The sequence below is a fragment of the Chinchilla lanigera genome, unplaced genomic scaffold, assembly GCF_000276665.1.
Source record: "Chinchilla lanigera isolate Chin_1 unplaced genomic scaffold, ChiLan1.0 scaffold00029, whole genome shotgun sequence".
NCBI classification, from domain to species: Eukaryota; Metazoa; Chordata; class Mammalia; order Rodentia; family Chinchillidae; genus Chinchilla; species Chinchilla lanigera.
Window position 1 is genome coordinate 17,478,171 of NW_004955430.1, and position 18,255 is coordinate 17,496,425.

The window sequence follows — 18,255 nt, forward strand, 5'->3', positions numbered from 1 at the left end:
ATCAGAAGGGCATTCTCAAACCATGGATATCCGTATCTTTCAAAACGAGGCATTATATTCATGATCTTACTTTTTTTGTTGTTTTTGCAATAGTGAGGACTGAACTCCAGAAGTGTTGAGCTATATTCCCAGCTCCCTCCAGCCCTTTTAAAATTTTTATTTTGAGACTAGGACTATACTAAATTGCCCAGGCTTGCCTCAAACTTGCTAATTCCTCCTGCTTCTGCCTCCCAAGTAGCCGGGATTACAGGCATGTGCCACCACACCTGGCTAGTTTTTGTTGTTAAAGATACAGTTTAAACCAACAGAAGAGCAAGTAGTGTACAAACTATAATTTGGAGTTTGACTGTATAAAGCACATCAAAAGGAAAACAAGGTTCTCCAGTAGTCTAATTGTAAATGCTGCCCACTTTGCCCAACCCCATTTTCCTCAAGTGATGAGTAAGCCCATTATCTTAATATATAATTGATATATTTTACTTGGTTTAATGTATACTACTGACTTCAAAATTGAAAAAAGCTTAATGTGAACAAAAGCAGCATTCAATGTAACTGGACGGAAAATATGAAAACATTACAACTGAGAACTCAAGTGTAGAGAAGTTTAAACTTTGACTTTAAATTACTGTGCCATGTAATCAGAACCGGTTTTAGACATGTTAACATTACCAATATCATATAGAAATAATCTACTTAAATATTTTTAAAAATCACTCATTTCAAAATTTCTTCTTTTTCTGCATTTCTGTTCTCAGTCACAATGTTGTATTGCCTTTCCGAGTTTTCCTTTTAATTATACACAAGAAAAAAGCTGTAACAGGGATACTCAGAATTGCAATATTCTATTCACTAAATTGGTACTATTTTATGATCTGAAATGAACTTAATAAAACATTAGACTTTGAATCTGAACTTCCAGAGTTTAAAACTCTGACCAAAATCTAAGTACATAGGAGCAGAGCACATAGTTGGGGCTTAATAAATATTACGATAATTAACATTTTGATTCAGCCTTAACCAAAATCAGATTGAATCCAAAGCCAGACTAAGTACGTGATGACTGGATGCCACACTGTGATCACAGACTGAGTTGTGTGAAATGATTTTTAGCGTTGCCAATCTGGTCCTCAGACAGTGTAGTACATGTACCTCACAAAAAACCACCACCACAAATGACACCCTTTCAGTGGCAAGCTCAGAGGGGAAAAAAAGCCCACAGATACTGAGCTACCTTCTCACACCTGGAGCCACTTCTCCAGGGCCTGGCTGAGTCACACTAGCAAACTGCTGTGTGGTGGGTGTGCAAAGCAAATTCCTGCACTGTATCCGTTCTGTGGATAAACAGAAGACTTCAGTCTCCAAACAGACAGCTCAGCACTTTTACCAATACTTTATTTAAAACTTAGGGGGTTAGGTTTTTTTGTCTTGGAAGTTGATTTAAAAGCTTCTCTAAATGTCTTTTTCTGCAAATGATTACCTTTTCTTGTGCTTCTTTCCAGGCTTTCACTGGGTCAGATTCATAACCTCTCTGGACTAACATTTGAATCAAATCTTTCTTTGACCTATTCTCTATGTGAGGGAAAAATAAAGTTAGGATCAAGAAAAGAGATTCAGTTTGTATTTGTTTATATTCTACTGATAAAAATGTCTTCTATTAATAACGATTTTTTCCATTTTAACTAATGTTCAAATTTTTAAAGGTTGCATCTTACCTATAGTAATTTTCCCTTGTATCTTCTCTAAAATGAAACGCGCTTGATTGTTAAGCTTTGTAGATTCTGCTCCCAGCATTCCTACAAGCCACTCCTTACGTAAACCATAATAACTTAGTCGTAAATCGAAGAATTCTTTCAGAATGTCTTGCACAGTTTCATACTTCTTCAGACATCCCATATGATCAAAAAGTACCTAAGCAAACAAGGTGTTTTTTTTTTTAGATTACATAAATCTGTACTGTAATTTATAGAACAGATATAATATTTAACCATAATACACTTGTGTGAACACACAATACTCCTAAAAACCATTAAGCAGAACCAAAACTATTACGTACATTTCTGTATTTCTTTGGTGACTTCAAGAAATCAATAAATTCGTTTCTCAACACCATGAAAATATTTAAAATAGTAAAAATTGAGATAAAATATATTCTTTTAAAATGAGGTTCTTAAAATATCTATGAAACTACCAGAAGAAAAAATGTTTTCCTCAAATAAAAAACATACTCTAAGCTTTAAAATATTAGATGTAAAGGTCTTTTTCCCTCATACATTCAGTGGATGTACATTTGTCACTGCCTTTTATTACTACTTGTGCTATAATATAATTACTCAAACTTTTTATCCTCTATTAGACTTTCTCACCTTATGAAACCTTTTCTCAGTCATTGTGCTACTGCTAATTTTTTTTCTTTTAAACTATTTTAAATTTAAAAGCTAATTTGGAATGAAACTTGGGTAATCATACACATTAACTTTCTACTTTCCTTTCTAAATATATATATATAAACATATAAGGAAGCAGGTTAAAGTTACGAAGAGGTAAGTACTCTATAGTTAACATGCAAGTAAAAGAGTATAAGGCACATATAACCCTGCAACAATCACTTTTATAACTTGTAGTCAGTGTGCAGAAGAGTGGGGAGGGGTGTGTATGTTAAAGCCCAGATGCATAAATGTAGGAGCTGAAAGTAAGGGCAGTGAATAATAGGAGAGGAAAGAATTGTATCACTAGATTCTTCTGCAATTACATAGTGGAAAAAAAATGCATTCAGGCTTACTGGAGCTATTCTCATCATAAATCTAACCATTACAATCCAGTGTATGCCATTAAAGAAAGATTAATAGATTTTATAAATTACCATGGAATTACAAGTAAGCGTAGTTTGAAGTTTAAAAACTTTATGTAATCCAGCAGCTTCTGCTTGTGCTAGTTTCTCTTCTGTCATTTTCACCACAAATTTCACAGTTGTATCAGTATGATATTCTTTGTAATCAGAAATTAGCGCTGGTGTTTTATCTGTTCCATTTAGCATAGGTTCTAAAACCTGTTCCTTGTATACCTATAAAAGATTTTAAAATAAGTTTTTATGATACACTTATATTATAGTCATACAGTCTTTCAAAAATCCTCAACTCCTATGGGGAAAGAAGGGAAACCTTCATCTCTATTGCCTCCTGTTCAATCATTACAGAAGAAAATATACTGGAATAGTCTCAGTGGTGAGGAAAAAGACATACAAAGTAATGGTTCTGATCTCATATTCCAAAAGGGAAGATACAGACTGAGGACATGAAGAGGATAACATCAACTAGAACTGACAAAGGGATAAAATATGCATGTACTTAGATCTATAACAACTGACATGGTCATGAATTTACTGATCAAATTTACAAGGACTCCCAACACTGTTCCTTATTCCATTTCTTTCATTTCTTAAGGTAAAAAAAAGACAGTCTCTAAAGGAAGCACTTACCTAATGTAAGTTATACTCTACTGTTTAGGTAAGCCTACAATGTTGAAATTACAATTTGAAAATTCAAAGCACAAATTCAACAGAATGGGAAGAAAATGTATACATAAAGTTCTAAACAGCATGCAGACTTTGAAGAATGATGGATTATTCTTATTAGAAAAACACTACTTAAAGCAATGCCCTTCTTGCAGGTGCACACTTATACTAACCTGTGTCCAAGTTCTAACTGGAAGCTCTGTAATTTCTACTGTGTTTCTATCCACCACAAATATTTCACCACTGACTGCATACTGGTTTTGACCAAGTTCCTGGATTGTGCCTTTAAAATTTTTGTAATTTGGAAGCTGAAGAGAAAAATGGAAATAACAGAACCTTACTTATTTTTTTAAGCAGGAAAGGTCTATTTTTTCAATTTTTTTTTTATTAGTACATGTTTGTAGTACATAATGATTACAATCCTTGTGTGGAGCTGGTACATATATATAGCATATCTCAATTGTTTTTTCATCCCCTTTTGCTCCTCTCCATACTCCATACTTTTGAGTTACAGTACTATATTTGAATGCCTCTTAAGTCAATGGTCTACTATTACTGGTAGATTAACATGACTGAAACTAAGTTCCTCATCCTTAACTGTCCCCCTTCAAAGGATCATCAGTTTAGACAGCCTTTGTTAATATAATCTAAACATCTCCCAATCTCAAAATTCTTAGCATCACCTTTCCCAGTACTACTAAAATAGTACATCTTTCAGTTCTGCCCCCATAACTCTTTCTCCCTTAGATTAATATCCTTTAAATTGAAACTCCTTGTACCTCACATTGAAAGTCATCCAGTATGGAACCAGTCTTTCTAATTTCTAGCCAACGATTTTCTCTGGAAAATCACTACTCTTTATATACTTTGCTTCAATATTTTCAATATTGTGAGACCACTTTCATTCTATGCTATGGTTTGGAAATGGTATGAGTGTCCTCAAAGGCTTCACATACTGAAATTTAATCTCCACTGTGACGCATTAAGAGACCAGAAACTTAATCTGACTAAGATGTTTCTAGGTGGGGCCTTTAGGAGGTGCCTAGCCTTAGAAGAGATCATCAGTGTGGCTGAATCACAGCAGCTATATAAGGAGAGGGATCAGAAAGACACAGACATACACACATACTCTGTCTCTTGCCATATGATGTTCTACACCACCTCCTGACCCTGCCAGCAAGAAGGCCATCACCAAATAAGGCCACAGACACTGGACCTCCAGAACTGAGGCAAAATAAATGTCTTTTTTTTTCAAAAGCAGCCTGCCTTGGGTATTTTATTAATGTAGTAACAAGAAACAGACTGAGACACTATCCATCAACACTGACATATATAGTCATGCCCTCATTCCATTTATCTGTATCTTACTTATCCCTCTCAACCAAAGTACAAGAGATCAATCCCTCTTCTAAAATGTGTATTTACTATTAGCAATAAGAAATAGGCATATAGCATAGGTCACTTTTTTCTAACATAATGAGCCACTATTAATATCTTTTGTCACTATCGATTTCAAACTCTAAGACCTTATCTCAACAAAAGACTAACTTTTGGAAAACAAGGGTCACGGCCTTTTATCTCGTAACTCAGTGCAGCGTCATATGTGTAATAGACACACAAAAAGCATATATGGGTACTCTAGCTTAAAAACATTTATTTAAAACGGTTAAAATACCATTCTCATAAAAACAGTTTGATGTACCTCTTAGAAATAAAGTACTTTAAATTATTTAAGGGAAAAATGTAAATCACATATAGTGATGTCATTTTTAATTTAAAATATAAAAATGTAATAAGACTTGGTAAAAATGCATCAAAATATTAACAGCTTGCTTCTGTATTATAGGTTTATGGATTTTTTCCTTCTTATTTATATTTCCCATGGTAAGTATTTTTTATTAAATAGACAAAGTGTATCAAGATAAGGAAACTTTCCAAGATTTGGTGGTTTGAGGGAAAAAATGAATTTACATATGATTTTATTTCAAAAGCACTATTCTCTATCTTTTAGAGATTTGAAAGCCTAGAATATGAGGTCCTTTCAAATTTCAATAAACAGTTTCTTTCCCTAAAACTTACCTCCAGATTCATTCCTTTATATCTTTTCCTGTAATCACAAATCAAGTTACACCCTAATAAGGTCTTTATTGTCAACAGTAGATTAAAATGGAAATATCCCATTATTTTTCTAAAATGACTGAACACTGTCATTTGTACATTATTATTTGTTGAATAAACAATGTAAGTATAAGTTCTAAAACATTACCATGGGATGAGGATCCAATCCTTCTAGCATTCGTCTGACATTGTTGACAATTTCCCTAGCATCATAGTTGGGTAGTTTACAAGCCCATCCAGTACCAATGCCCTCAGCACCATTTATTAAAACCATGGGAATTATAGGAATATACCACTCAGGCTCAACACGCTGATTATCATCATAAAGGAACTTAAGCAGGTTGTCATCCACAGCAGGAAAAAGTAATCTTGCTAAAGAGCTAAAGAAAGGAAAAAGAAAATGGAAAAATGATACAGCTCTGCAAAATAAAATTTCATAAATAAGACTTCAGTCTTATATTTTCACAAAATCTGGAGAGAATGTATGTTTTATAATTATGACTTAATGTGCTTAACAATAAAATTTACCTAATATTTGTATTAAATTTATATTTCTTTCAGGCACAAGTCCAGAATAAAATAGCCCTATTATGTAACTACTCTCCGACCTATATTTTTTACACTGTTCAACAACTTAATAAGAATTTCTAATTACTCTGAATAAAGCATACAACCTGTTTTCATAACCCACAATAAAGTTGGGCCAGAAAAAAGTTCCTCACATTTATTAGGAATGATTTCACTAAGAATTCATGAAAGGTAAGCACACAGACTTCATTTTATTTGTAATAAAATAATTTAGGATATACACCCTTAGAATAATCTCAGAAAAATCCTATCTCTACACATCTGCAATTCTACTAAGCATTTAGTTGACTGCAATAAACTTCATATTGAACTTCCTACCATTAAAGCAGCAAATATTTACCTTAACATTGTGAAAATATAACGAGGGCTCGCGGCATCTTTGCCACCATGAAGCCGAGTTCCAAACTGACCAATGGGCTGAAGCAAGTTAATATTATTACTTCCCACGAAGTTCTGAGCCAAATTCACAATAGTCATCATCAATGCTTGCTACAGAGTAGAAATAGAACATGACATTGATATTTTAACTTTTCTATAAATTTTCAATTTGTATTAAAATATCAATTCTATTATCACCAACTTCAAAAGAGAGAACTACTTTATTGTGCATAATTATTCTTCATGCCAATAATTAATTCTCAACTGATTCCAATCTTAATGCTTACTTCTCCATGATGATAAGCAGACATTTCAGCAACAGATCCAGCCAACTGAGCAACTTTAACTTCTCGTTTATCATTCCTCTTGAAACAGGTAAATAAAACTTTACGTTGTCCTGGTTTAAAGCCTATTTTTAAAAAGAGTAACCGTCTTTAAAAAGTATTACTTCAAGATATAATTTTAACAGTTATTTTAGTACCAACAATGTTCTGTATATTTAAGACAAAAAGAGCAAAGGTATAACTTGCTTTTGAAAAACAGGCTAAAATCATTACTTGAGGTTCTATAATAAAATGAATACATACCAATGTTTACTATCCCAAAAGCGAAGTACCAGTTAAAAGACAACCTTCTGGCCTTAGAAGACCAGTGGCACCAAACTCCTTCCATGGGAGTTTCCAACACTCTCACGATCAAAATGTCATTGTAACTAAAATAACAGTAAACCGCCAATGAGCTGACAAATACTGTCACCATATGTCAAAGGAGGAAAACTCTCGTAAAGGGTTACTGTGATAGTTAAGAATACATATAAGGCTTTAGAATCTTACTAATTTGAATACTCTTCTCAACTTGGTCATTTACCCTGTGAGGAAATTAGTAAATGAGTCTCACTGACCTCACAGTAACAGAAATAATAAATTTTCTAACAGAGTTATCATAAAGATTACATGAGACAATGCGAGTAAAGAACTCAGCTTCCTCCTCATTTTTCCTGCCCTATTACAACAAACATAGTAATAACTGCCTTAGTAAGTGGCAACTATTACCTTCATTGTGGCCCAGAGCATTATAAAGCCAACATGATACAATACATACGGCTGTTTATTTGAAAACTTTATCATCTGAGAACACAAGACTATCATAGATGATACCAGAGGCACACAAAAACTGATACAGAAGTATACACATCTGAGACTAATTCAGACTGAAATTGTTAGAGAAGACTTCATTGAAGGGAGGTAACTTCAGGCTAAAACATGATGGATGGACAGCACTATTACTAGCTGAAAAACCAACAAACACAAAGATCAACCATTTGCTAAAAGTTCTAAAATGAAAATAAAGTCCTAAATAGGAGACTGAAAAGTACTTTAGTGGGAAAAAAGTTTCTAAATTTTGCCTAGCTATATAAGTTAAAGCATTACATTTGGGTACCTGGAAAAATGTGTACTATACACTTATTTCTCAGAAAATTTTAAGTTATTTAAGTCCCATTTTACTTTTCATTTTAGAAACTCTGAATTAACTCAGGCAAAAAGTGGGCCTCAAAGTTTATTTTCCTGGAAAACCTGAAAGGAGTTTAAAAGTTTCAAATAAAGAATGAAGACTTTAGCCCCACACCAAAACATATTCAAAAGCAACACAAAAAAGGTTTTAAGTTTCTCTGAACCAGTTAGTTCTTCATGTGTTTGTATACAATTTCAAACAGTAATTTTAAAATGTATCAAAAGGATAGCCTAAGTATATAAAAATTCATAAGGAATAACAAAAATTAGAACGATTTTTTTTTTCAAACAAAGATTACTCACCATCAACAAGAGATGGTATAGATCTTTCATTATCTGAGTTTGAGAACAGGATCAATTCCTTGTTGATGAAATCATTGTAAGTCAAATGCTTTGTTGCTGTACCATATAAAAATTGCTAAAAGAAAAATTAATAACAATTTGTCATTATGACTGTATGAGTTTTAGTTCCTTCTTCCCGCAGATCATTGTTCTTCATGACTCACCTCTGGTAAGCCATGTAACCTACGCTGTCTCCGATCTTCCATGAAATTTGTTAACCATTCTTTTCTATCATCAATCTTCTTCTTACTGAATGCCTGAAAAATTGCATAAAAAATGATTTCGCACATGAAAAATAAAATTCAATACATCATAAAATTTAAATTTACAAATGGAAGACAACTAATTATAAATTTCTAGGAAATTAAAGATTTTTTCACATCTCTGTATCAAAAATACACCTGCACTACATCTTTCAATTAAAGTAGCAGGTATAAAGCTATGTAAAAACTAAAATTCACTGCTTGTGGCAGTAGAATTTCGAGATTTACCACAGGAAATCAGGGCTGGGAGCAAAGACATAGCAGGTAAAATAATGGCCACCAAAAGATTTTTCTTAAATAAACTTCATTACCAAAGTAATGGCAGCATCATCTTCAGGACCAGCGTATCTAAACAAAATGCGATGCCTTTCCATATCAGCAAAATATTCCTTTGCTTCTTTAGCCGTACTGGTACCCAATCCTGTACAATTTTAGAAATAAAAGTGAGTCACAAACATCGGTGTCTATTCAAAATCATCAAGTGCGGAACAGGTAGGGAAAGTTTTAAGAGATCAGTCAGGCTAGTAACACTTATACTAACTGATTAATCTTAAAGAATGACAAACCAGGTCTTACACGTCTCCTGACATAAGTATGCAATGTTTCCTATTAAATGTTTTTGCCAATCAAATCTGATCACATCTCTGATTTAACAGTTAACCGAAAATAAGGGGAAAAGAATGTGCTTCATACTAAATGAAATGATAGGGACACACAGGCAAAATCCACAACATGGGAAATTATAAGGGACAAACAGTTCAACTTTCCTAGTAAGTAAACTGCAAGGAAAAAATGTGAAAAGTGAAACAGTGATTAAGATATTTAAGATACCCATTGATCAATGTAAAGTGGAACTTGACTAAAAATACAGATTATAATAACATATTATAATAACATATTTTCCTTGTGATTTTCTATGAAACTTTATATTTTTATAATAATGTTTACATATCAACATAGTTGTGAGGAATTTTAACTCTGGTAGGATTTTAAAATATGTTAAATTATAGTAATTCTTTTAGAGGTATATACTGAAGCAGTTGTAGCTGAAATAGTATAATGCCTGGATATTATTTCAAACTAGTACGGTGGTAACAAGGGAAGTTTAGATGAAAGAAGATTGGCCAGTGAAGTGGTAACTGTTAAAGCACACAAGGAATACATTATACAGAATTCTGCATGACAGTTTTGGTGGGGGGTACTAGGAATCAAATTCAGGACCTTGTATTTGCCAGGTAGGCACCATGCTGCTGAGCTATACCCCCTGCAACAATTTTTTTAAAATCAGAAATAGCTATTTTCAGATTCCAAAAGAAACAGACTTTCAAAATATGCTTATATTGCTCTCATAAAAGTAAATTTGTCAGAAGTCACTTCACAAAAAAATATTTTTTTAAATACAAACCTTTGTAGTATTTTATTTTCCAGGCTTTTTGGTTTTCTATATGTTTTTTCCACTCATCAAATTCAGGAATACTGTAGAAGGAAAGTTCCTGCTTATTTTTGCTGGCCTTAAATTAATTTAAAAGAAAAAAAGTTAGTGTTTCTGCTACTCTTTAAGACAACAGTATAAAGAATAATAATACAAATAGTACCTTTACAATCGGAGTAATAAATTCTTCAAGAAAACCATGTTTCAGAAGTGATGGCCAATTGTGATGGATGAAATTAATAAGCAGGCCTTTTATGTGAGAACCATCTTGATCCTAAATAATATTAGTAAAGAAAAGGTCCTATAATATTTTTGTAAAACTACTTATATAACCAAATTTTTTAAAATACAGGGAAGAAAAAATTTCATTGGAATTTTAGAACTCTATTTTACAAAACATTATCTAGATGATCATAGTAAAAAAAACCCTATTTCTTAAAATGCAAATAAAGAATATAGCTTGTCATATACTTATAATGGGTTTTATTATGAGAATGACTTAAGGATGGAAAATGTAAAACATGGTCATAATGCCACTTCACTGGGTAGTGCAAGAGGAAACTCTTTAGGCCCTGATATAAAAACTGGAAAAACTCTGCTTAAAATTATATTAAATTATTTTTCCTACAAATGTTTTTATTTAGAATATAAGACAAACAGAAAGATATGGAATTTCTCATTTCCAATTTCCAAGTTGTCTTGATTACTGCCATTTTATAATTCAGCTCTTTCTGATTTCTGTGTACCCCAACTTACACTATCATATACCAACATTAATCATTTATGTATTTATCAATCATTCCCACTGGCAAATTCCATCACTTCATTCCTACTAACATGGAGGCTTAGTTGCTATTATACAACACTGTGTGCTGCTCTTCTCATATGTACTGCATTTTAAAATATTTTAAATAACCAATAAAATTGATACCCAAAAGTTAAATAATGTAAAATGTGTTCCACATAGATATTTCCATTAAATAATATGCTTTTTCCCCTCAATGTACTTGGAACAACTCTCATGAAACATCAAAGAGACAATCTGAAGATATGAATTTTTTAATGTGATTACTTTCACACCAACCTGATCAGTCATAATCATAATCTTCCCGTAACGTAAAGTTTTTAGAGATTCTGCATCATCATAACTTTTCTTGTATTGTAGACCAACTATCTTAATAATATTGTTTATTTCTGCATTTTCCATGATCTGTGCACAAAGGAAAGGTATTGAAAGTATTTTAAGTGTTGGAATATATGAAGAGTAAGAATTCCATTTTAAAATGTAAAAATCTTTATAAAATAGTAGAAACATTATAAACGTGTAAAAATAGATATACATATACATACCTGTTTATGAGACGCTTCTCTTACATTAAGAATTTTACCCCTTAGTGGAAAGACTCCATATCTGTCTCGCCCAATTACACCCAATCCAGACACTGCCAGTGATTTGGCAGAGTCTCCTTCTGTTAATATCAGTGTACACTCCAGGGAATGTTTGCCACCTGAGAAAAGTTAAAAATTACATATACTCTAATTCCTCATTTAACTTATTAAAAAAATGAAGCCAGAAAAATTAATGATCCAAACACTAGTGAAAGACTGTAACAGTAATCTTATACTATGCTGTTTAAATCCTAAATATACTTTGAGTTTCTATCCCCTGAAAACCAGTAGTATGTGATGCACACTGCAATTTTTTTTTTTTTTTTTTTTGGTTTTTCTCCGGTACCGGGAACCGAGCTCACGACCTTGCGCTTGCCAGGCAGGCGCTTTTGCCGCTGAGCTAAATCCCCAGCCCCGCACACTGCAATTTTAATGAACTAAAATACTCTGAACAAAAAAAATCATAGTATGAATGAAAAATTTCTATAATTGAATAAAAGTTAAACTTATGATCTTTAATAATCTGAATCTTACCAGCATCATTAGCATCATCCAGTTTGGGAATACCTTTGATTTTACTATATTTTACTGATGAACATTTCTTATTCAGTTGAGTCTGAGCTTTAAATTTCACCCAGTTCAGAATACTTTCTACAATGCCACAATTAGAGGCCTAAAAGAAAAAAAAAATGAAGTATAATGGTAAACAATATATAAATAAGCAAAAAGTTTCAAAGTTTTCCCTACTGTGATGCCTGGACCCTGGGAAGTTTTAAAGTGCTTTAATGCAAAATGATGAAGATGAAGATGATGATACATGTTAGTAAATTTTATTCAACTACAGTAAAATTAAGTCAGACAGCTATATACACAAGGACCTATCATAATAAAATATATGAAAAAAGAGACACTCGGCTACCTGAGAAAAATTCTACCTTAATGAACTCCATAAAGAATACATATTGTTACAAATTTTACTCATGAATTTATTAGCTGGCAAAAACTGGCATTTTAAACAATTAACATGAAGGGAAACATTAAGATAAATGAGAACATATAAAGGGGCTTTATTCTTAAATAGCTTTGCAATCAGGATTTCAACATTACATATTGTTTGTACTTTGTAATGAGCCAAGATCTTAACCCAAAAAGAAAAAATTAACCCTTTCAAATTCCAGTACAGCTACTCTTTATCATCCTGGGTGATTCATTTTAGGTGTATGAAATCATTTTCTAGAATGATTAATACATAAAGAAAACTATGCTGCCAAATCTAAACTTATTCCACCTAGAAAAAATATAAAATCTGAAATCAAGTCATTTCATCATCAAAACTATTATGAGGACAGAAATTTTGGGAAATATTAATATAGGGTAATTTATGTTCAGAATTTATTATAATTAGATCAAAAAGTACTATTTGCATAAACATTAAGCTAGAATCAAAAAGCCAAATTTATTTTAAATAACTTGGTAATGAGGGTTTCAATACTGCACGTTTGTACTTTGCACTGAATCAACATGTGACAAGAGGTTAACCCAAAAAGAAGTTAACCTCCACCAATCTACCCAAAGAGGAGGGGCTCTGATTTATTCATCTGTATATTCCCACTGCCAAGTGCGTTTAAAGCCACCTCACAGATAAATGTTACTGATAGTACTGTTGAAGAAGAAAAATGAATTAAATTTTGATTATATACAACAGATTACAAGAAACTAGTATTAGCCACCAAGTCCAGTTACAAATCTAAAATTATTTACTTGTATCCTCATCTTACTTTAGAAAAGTTAAAATAATCTAAACATATATAGAAACATATATATGAGAGAAAGAGAGTAAAATGAAATTTAAAGTATGTAGAAAATAGTATATTTAATTTTGTATTTATTACCACAATCAAAAAAATATATGAAGGTAAAATTCAGTAGCTAAAGTTGAAATGAAAGTATAAAAGATGAAACCAAGAGTTCTTGACTTACATATCTGTTACAGAAAAATCTGAGCTTTACAACAGCCAATGCAAAGCTAAAAACACCATCAGCTACATAATCCCTACTTTAATTCTTGGTATATCAATCAATGATTTTATGAAACAATGTTATCAGACTTACGGATATAGTTAATCCAATAAACAACTCTATACCCACAGTTAATGTGAACAGAGAAACTAATTACAAATAGAATAAGTAATGAAGAAATGTACTTAATCAGCTCTCAATAATAATACTGAAAAATCATATAAGTTTTACTCACTGCTTTAAAAAATTTTTCAGATAGCTGGCATTTGGACCCAAAACTTTTGGGCTGCAGAGTCATGTTTTCTTTAGTCTGAGAATCAAAACTTGGATTTTCAATAAGACAATTAATAAAAACCCATATATGGTTTTTTACCTGTAGAAAATATAGAAAAGAATGTAACATCAACATCAAAATGCATTATTCAGTAAGTCAGCAAAATATACAAAGCATCACTTACTTGAAATGGCTTCACGGATACACCAGCTTTGTTCTTTTTCTTAACCACTTCAATCAGTTTTCCAACAACTTGATCTACTACGTAATCCACATGCCGTCCACCCTAAGGACAAAACATTTTAACAGTATACAAAACAAAATTCTCTACAGTCAGAGTAGCCAGCAACTTGGTGATCTTAGCATTATTAAGTCCACTCTTCCCTTCCTTCCCTGCTCCTTCTAGAATTAAGATGTGTGATGTACATGTACCGACTCCACACAAGGAACATAAATATTATGTACTGCCAACATGTCCAACAGAAACAAAAGGAAGGGGACCAAAAGAGTGGGGGAGGGAGGCAGAGAAGGGAAAGGGAACGAAGAAATTAAAATATATTGTGTACATGTACCAACTCCCCACAAGAAATGTAAACACCATGTACTACAAACATATACTAATTAAAAAACATTATTTTTTTAAGAAATACTCACTAACCCTGGTTCCATTGTAACTAAGGATAGCCATATGACTCAGTTCTAACCACTGAGATTTTACCAAAGATCTACCAAGGTGGGCCTTCTAGGAAAATTACTATATTCCTGACTGAAAGATTTATCTCAATCCCATTTTCCTCTCCTAGAACATGAAAGGATGCATAAGGATATAGTAGGAATCTTAAAAGTATGAAAATGAAACTATGTGCTAGGACGGCAGAAAAGAAAGCCAGAAAGACGACAGTTCCCTGATGACAGTGTGGTGCTACAATTACAGTCTCAAACTACTAATCCCCAGGCCCCATTTATTTCAGGAAGAAATAAAACCTGTATATGTTTAAGTCACTTTAATTTTCTATTACACATAACAAAATGAAATCATAACTGATTTCAACTTCAGTCAACTAGAAAAAGTGATGCTAGATTTCAAGTATTAAGCACTGAAAAGATGTTAAAACTTGAACAAGAATGGCAAAACACTGCTTTAAACTCTTCTGGGGTGTATGATTACGTTGCCCAACATTTTATTATGACCAGTAGATTTTTAGAAATGCATTTGCTCATTGACTGCAATGCTGGAAACTGAAGCTAGGACTTCAAGCATGCTAGGCAACCACTCTCACACTGAGCAGCTATATCACCAGCCCAATAAATGCTTTAGATGAGAAGACTTCACTTAATTCTGAAATCTGAAAACCTACAGGAAAGACAGTCCAAAATTAGAATGGCAGACTTCCTATTAATCTGCTCTACACTCTGAAGTAGAACACAGAATAAGAAATCTGTTATTCTAAATTACATAAAATATGTTCAATTATAAATGCTAAATATATGTATATTTCTCAATGGATATTTAAATTATAATACAACTACTGCAAAGAAAATAAGTTCTCATTTTCATAAGTGAATCTTCACTTAAAGACAGTTTTATTACTTTGTTATTCTGCTACTTTTACTTTTTTTTTTTGGTACTGGGAATCAAACTCAGGACCTTGCGCTTCTTAGGCAGGTGTTTGTGCTGTTGAGCTATATCCCCAGTCTATTCTACTACTTTTAATGAAGAATTATTTTACCAATGACTTGAGACCAAGAAATCTGTATACTTACTTTCGTAGTTGCAATACTATTTACAAAGCTGATTTGCTGGAATCCCTTTTCACTCAATGTAAGACAAACATCCCATCTTTCATTTGCAAGTTCATGAATAACTTTCAGGGCTACCCCAGTTTCATCCAATTTGTCTTTCACATAAAGGTCTACATAACTGCGAAATCCATTTACCTATTAATTTAAAAAACAAAACCAATAAATGATTAAGTGTGTACTGGCAGCACAAATAGGTGAAAGCCATTAGTCACTTCTCACACTTGCATCTTCTCCCATTTACAGCAGCTCTTATTCCACAGATCCAAACTTTCATGACTTTCCCTAGTCTGTGTTTTCACTCATGCTCTTTAAAAAAGCATTTCTGGCCAGGGATATAGCTCAGCGGCACAGCGCCCGCCTGGCAAGCACGAGGTCATGAGTTCAATCCCTGGTACTAAAAAAATAAAAATAAAAAAGAATTTTTATTTATACTAGAGAAAGAGGATAAACAGGAATAGCTAAACAGGTAATTTACAAAACCTTTTACAATTTTAAGTTTTTAAAATGACAAAGTAGACTTCTGGTATGAGTTCAAACATGTAGAGGGGTGAAACAAAAGCCATTTCTAGCCTTCCATAAAACAGCTGATCAAATGAAGTAACGATTTCTCACAAATTCAAAGCATTGAAGTCACAGGATAGCTGGCCATTCTGAAATCTGGAAAGACATGGATCTTTAGAAAACCACAAAACCTAAAAAGTTGCTTACATAAGGCAGAAATTAAATAAACCAGTAGGAATCTTACACTAGAAATTCTAACTCATCAATAATGTGAGTGTGGGAAATTCTTACGGGCTGTAGTCATAAAGAATTCTTACTCTTCTGCAGGTTTTTCCTCTAGGAATCCCACCAAATCCTCACAGGAAAGATCAGAAATAAGAGGAAGACCCTTTCCACCCTATAGTGCTGGTTAGCTGAGAAAAGCAGCCAATGCGAAATCCACCCTGATGTATCTTTCTTCCAGAAAAGGTGTATGTGTGGGAGTGCTTCTTCTACAGGGTGAAGGGCCTCAAGGACATAGTCTGACAACACCAATAAATAATTATTGTAGCTAGGGAGAAGTAGAGAACAGAAGAAAAATCTCTACCTATTGCCTAGCATAACTTTCCATGATAGTCCAAATGACAGCTGCATTTCCCAGATGCAGTATGCACTTTTATCTTTGTTCTCTTCCTTTTTCTATTTACTTGGTCCAAGCTCACTCTGCGAAGCCAGTTTCTCTCCTATTCTTCATTTTTGCTTTCTTGAATAAAGTTTATTACTGCTAAAAAAAATACCTATTGAGGATGGGCATAAATACCCCTGACGCCAACTCCATTAGACACAAGCTCACGGTGCCCTCCAAAGACAGATTTAACCAGACATTATACATCATCTCTCCTACCAATTTACTCCCATGCAAACAAGGCTCCAATAACAACACTGGGTTTTAGCTCAAAGAGCTACAACAGACAGACCACTTTGAGGAAAAACAGGGAAGAATTTGAAAGCCCCCAGTTTTCACAGAAGGCACAAATTTCATAGTTCAAATCCTGGACAGATTAAATCCCATACTAAAACCTATTCACTTCAGTATCTACTGCTCTATATTACATATCTAATTTTCAGCAAAAACTTTCAGACATATCAAAATGCAAGAAAAAATTCTGAGAAGCAATCAAAATCAGATACATCATATATGTTGAAGAATGTATCAGTCATAGCACTTAATATAACTATAATTATGTTATAGCCTCTAGGGGAAAGGGTAGCAATATGTAACCTCAACAGAAATGGAAACTAAAAATCAAATGGAAATGCTAATAACTGAAAACTGAAGATATAAAGAACACCTTCAACAGGCTCTATAGTAGACTTGAGGCAGTAGAAGAACATAAAAATTAATTATCTTGAAGACGAGTCCAAGAAAAAATTAAACTGAAACACAAAGGAAATAGATTGAACAAAACAGACTAAGCATTCAAGAGCTTGGACAATATTAAATGGTGAAATTATACACATATCAGAAGAAACAGGTCAGAAGAAATATTTGAAGAAATACCTAAAATTTTTCAAAATTAATGACAGATACAAAACAACAGATCCAAGAAGCTCCAAGGAGACACCGGAAGATAAATGAAAACAAAAACAAGAATTACCACATACGTATGATAGTCAGATGAGATCGGGCAGCACGTTCAGGGTGGTACGGGCCGCACACCATATGTGATATTCAAAGAGCAAAACAAAACAAAAAGCAAATAAACAAATAGAAAATGATTAAGATAGCAAGAGAAAAACCCCTAGTGAGATACACAGTTAAAAAGCAGCAGCTTTCTAATCATGAATCATGCAAACAAAAAGACAATGCAGCAACTGAAGTGCTGAAAGAAAGCTACTGTCAACCTACAGTGTATCGCCAGTGAAAACACCCTTGAAAGTGAAGAGAAAACAGACTTTGTAAGACAAAAGGAGAAGAAACTCACTGCCAGCTGTTCTATAAGAAATGTTAAGGAAAATTTCCATGCAGAAGGAAATATGGTTAAGATCAGAAACTGGATCCAGGCCCAGTGAGTGGCGTACATTTGTAGTTCAAGCTGCTCAGGGGTGAAACAAGGGGACTGCTTTGACCCAAGAGTTCCACACCA

The 18,255-nt window shown here is 33.1% G+C and overlaps 1 protein-coding gene across 1 annotated transcript in view; it reads right to left on the bottom strand.

The window, feature by feature from the left end:
* Window positions 1-18,255, bottom strand: part of Top2b (topoisomerase (DNA) II beta) — a gene marked incomplete in the record, with an annotated part of 65,513 nt that overhangs the window by 20,568 nt on the left and 26,690 nt on the right. The window contains 18 exon segments of the mRNA XM_005387486.2: window positions 1,478-1,569; window positions 1,713-1,908; window positions 2,861-3,061; window positions 3,685-3,819; window positions 5,778-6,009; window positions 6,558-6,706; window positions 6,883-7,004; window positions 8,410-8,524; window positions 8,613-8,705; window positions 9,023-9,132; window positions 10,117-10,222; window positions 10,307-10,417; window positions 11,228-11,353; window positions 11,494-11,651; window positions 12,067-12,205; window positions 13,787-13,924; window positions 14,010-14,111; window positions 15,590-15,763. Of these exon segments, the coding sequence (XP_005387543.2) occupies window positions 1,478-1,569; window positions 1,713-1,908; window positions 2,861-3,061; window positions 3,685-3,819; window positions 5,778-6,009; window positions 6,558-6,706; window positions 6,883-7,004; window positions 8,410-8,524; window positions 8,613-8,705; window positions 9,023-9,132; window positions 10,117-10,222; window positions 10,307-10,417; window positions 11,228-11,353; window positions 11,494-11,651; window positions 12,067-12,205; window positions 13,787-13,924; window positions 14,010-14,111; window positions 15,590-15,763 (2,499 nt within the window).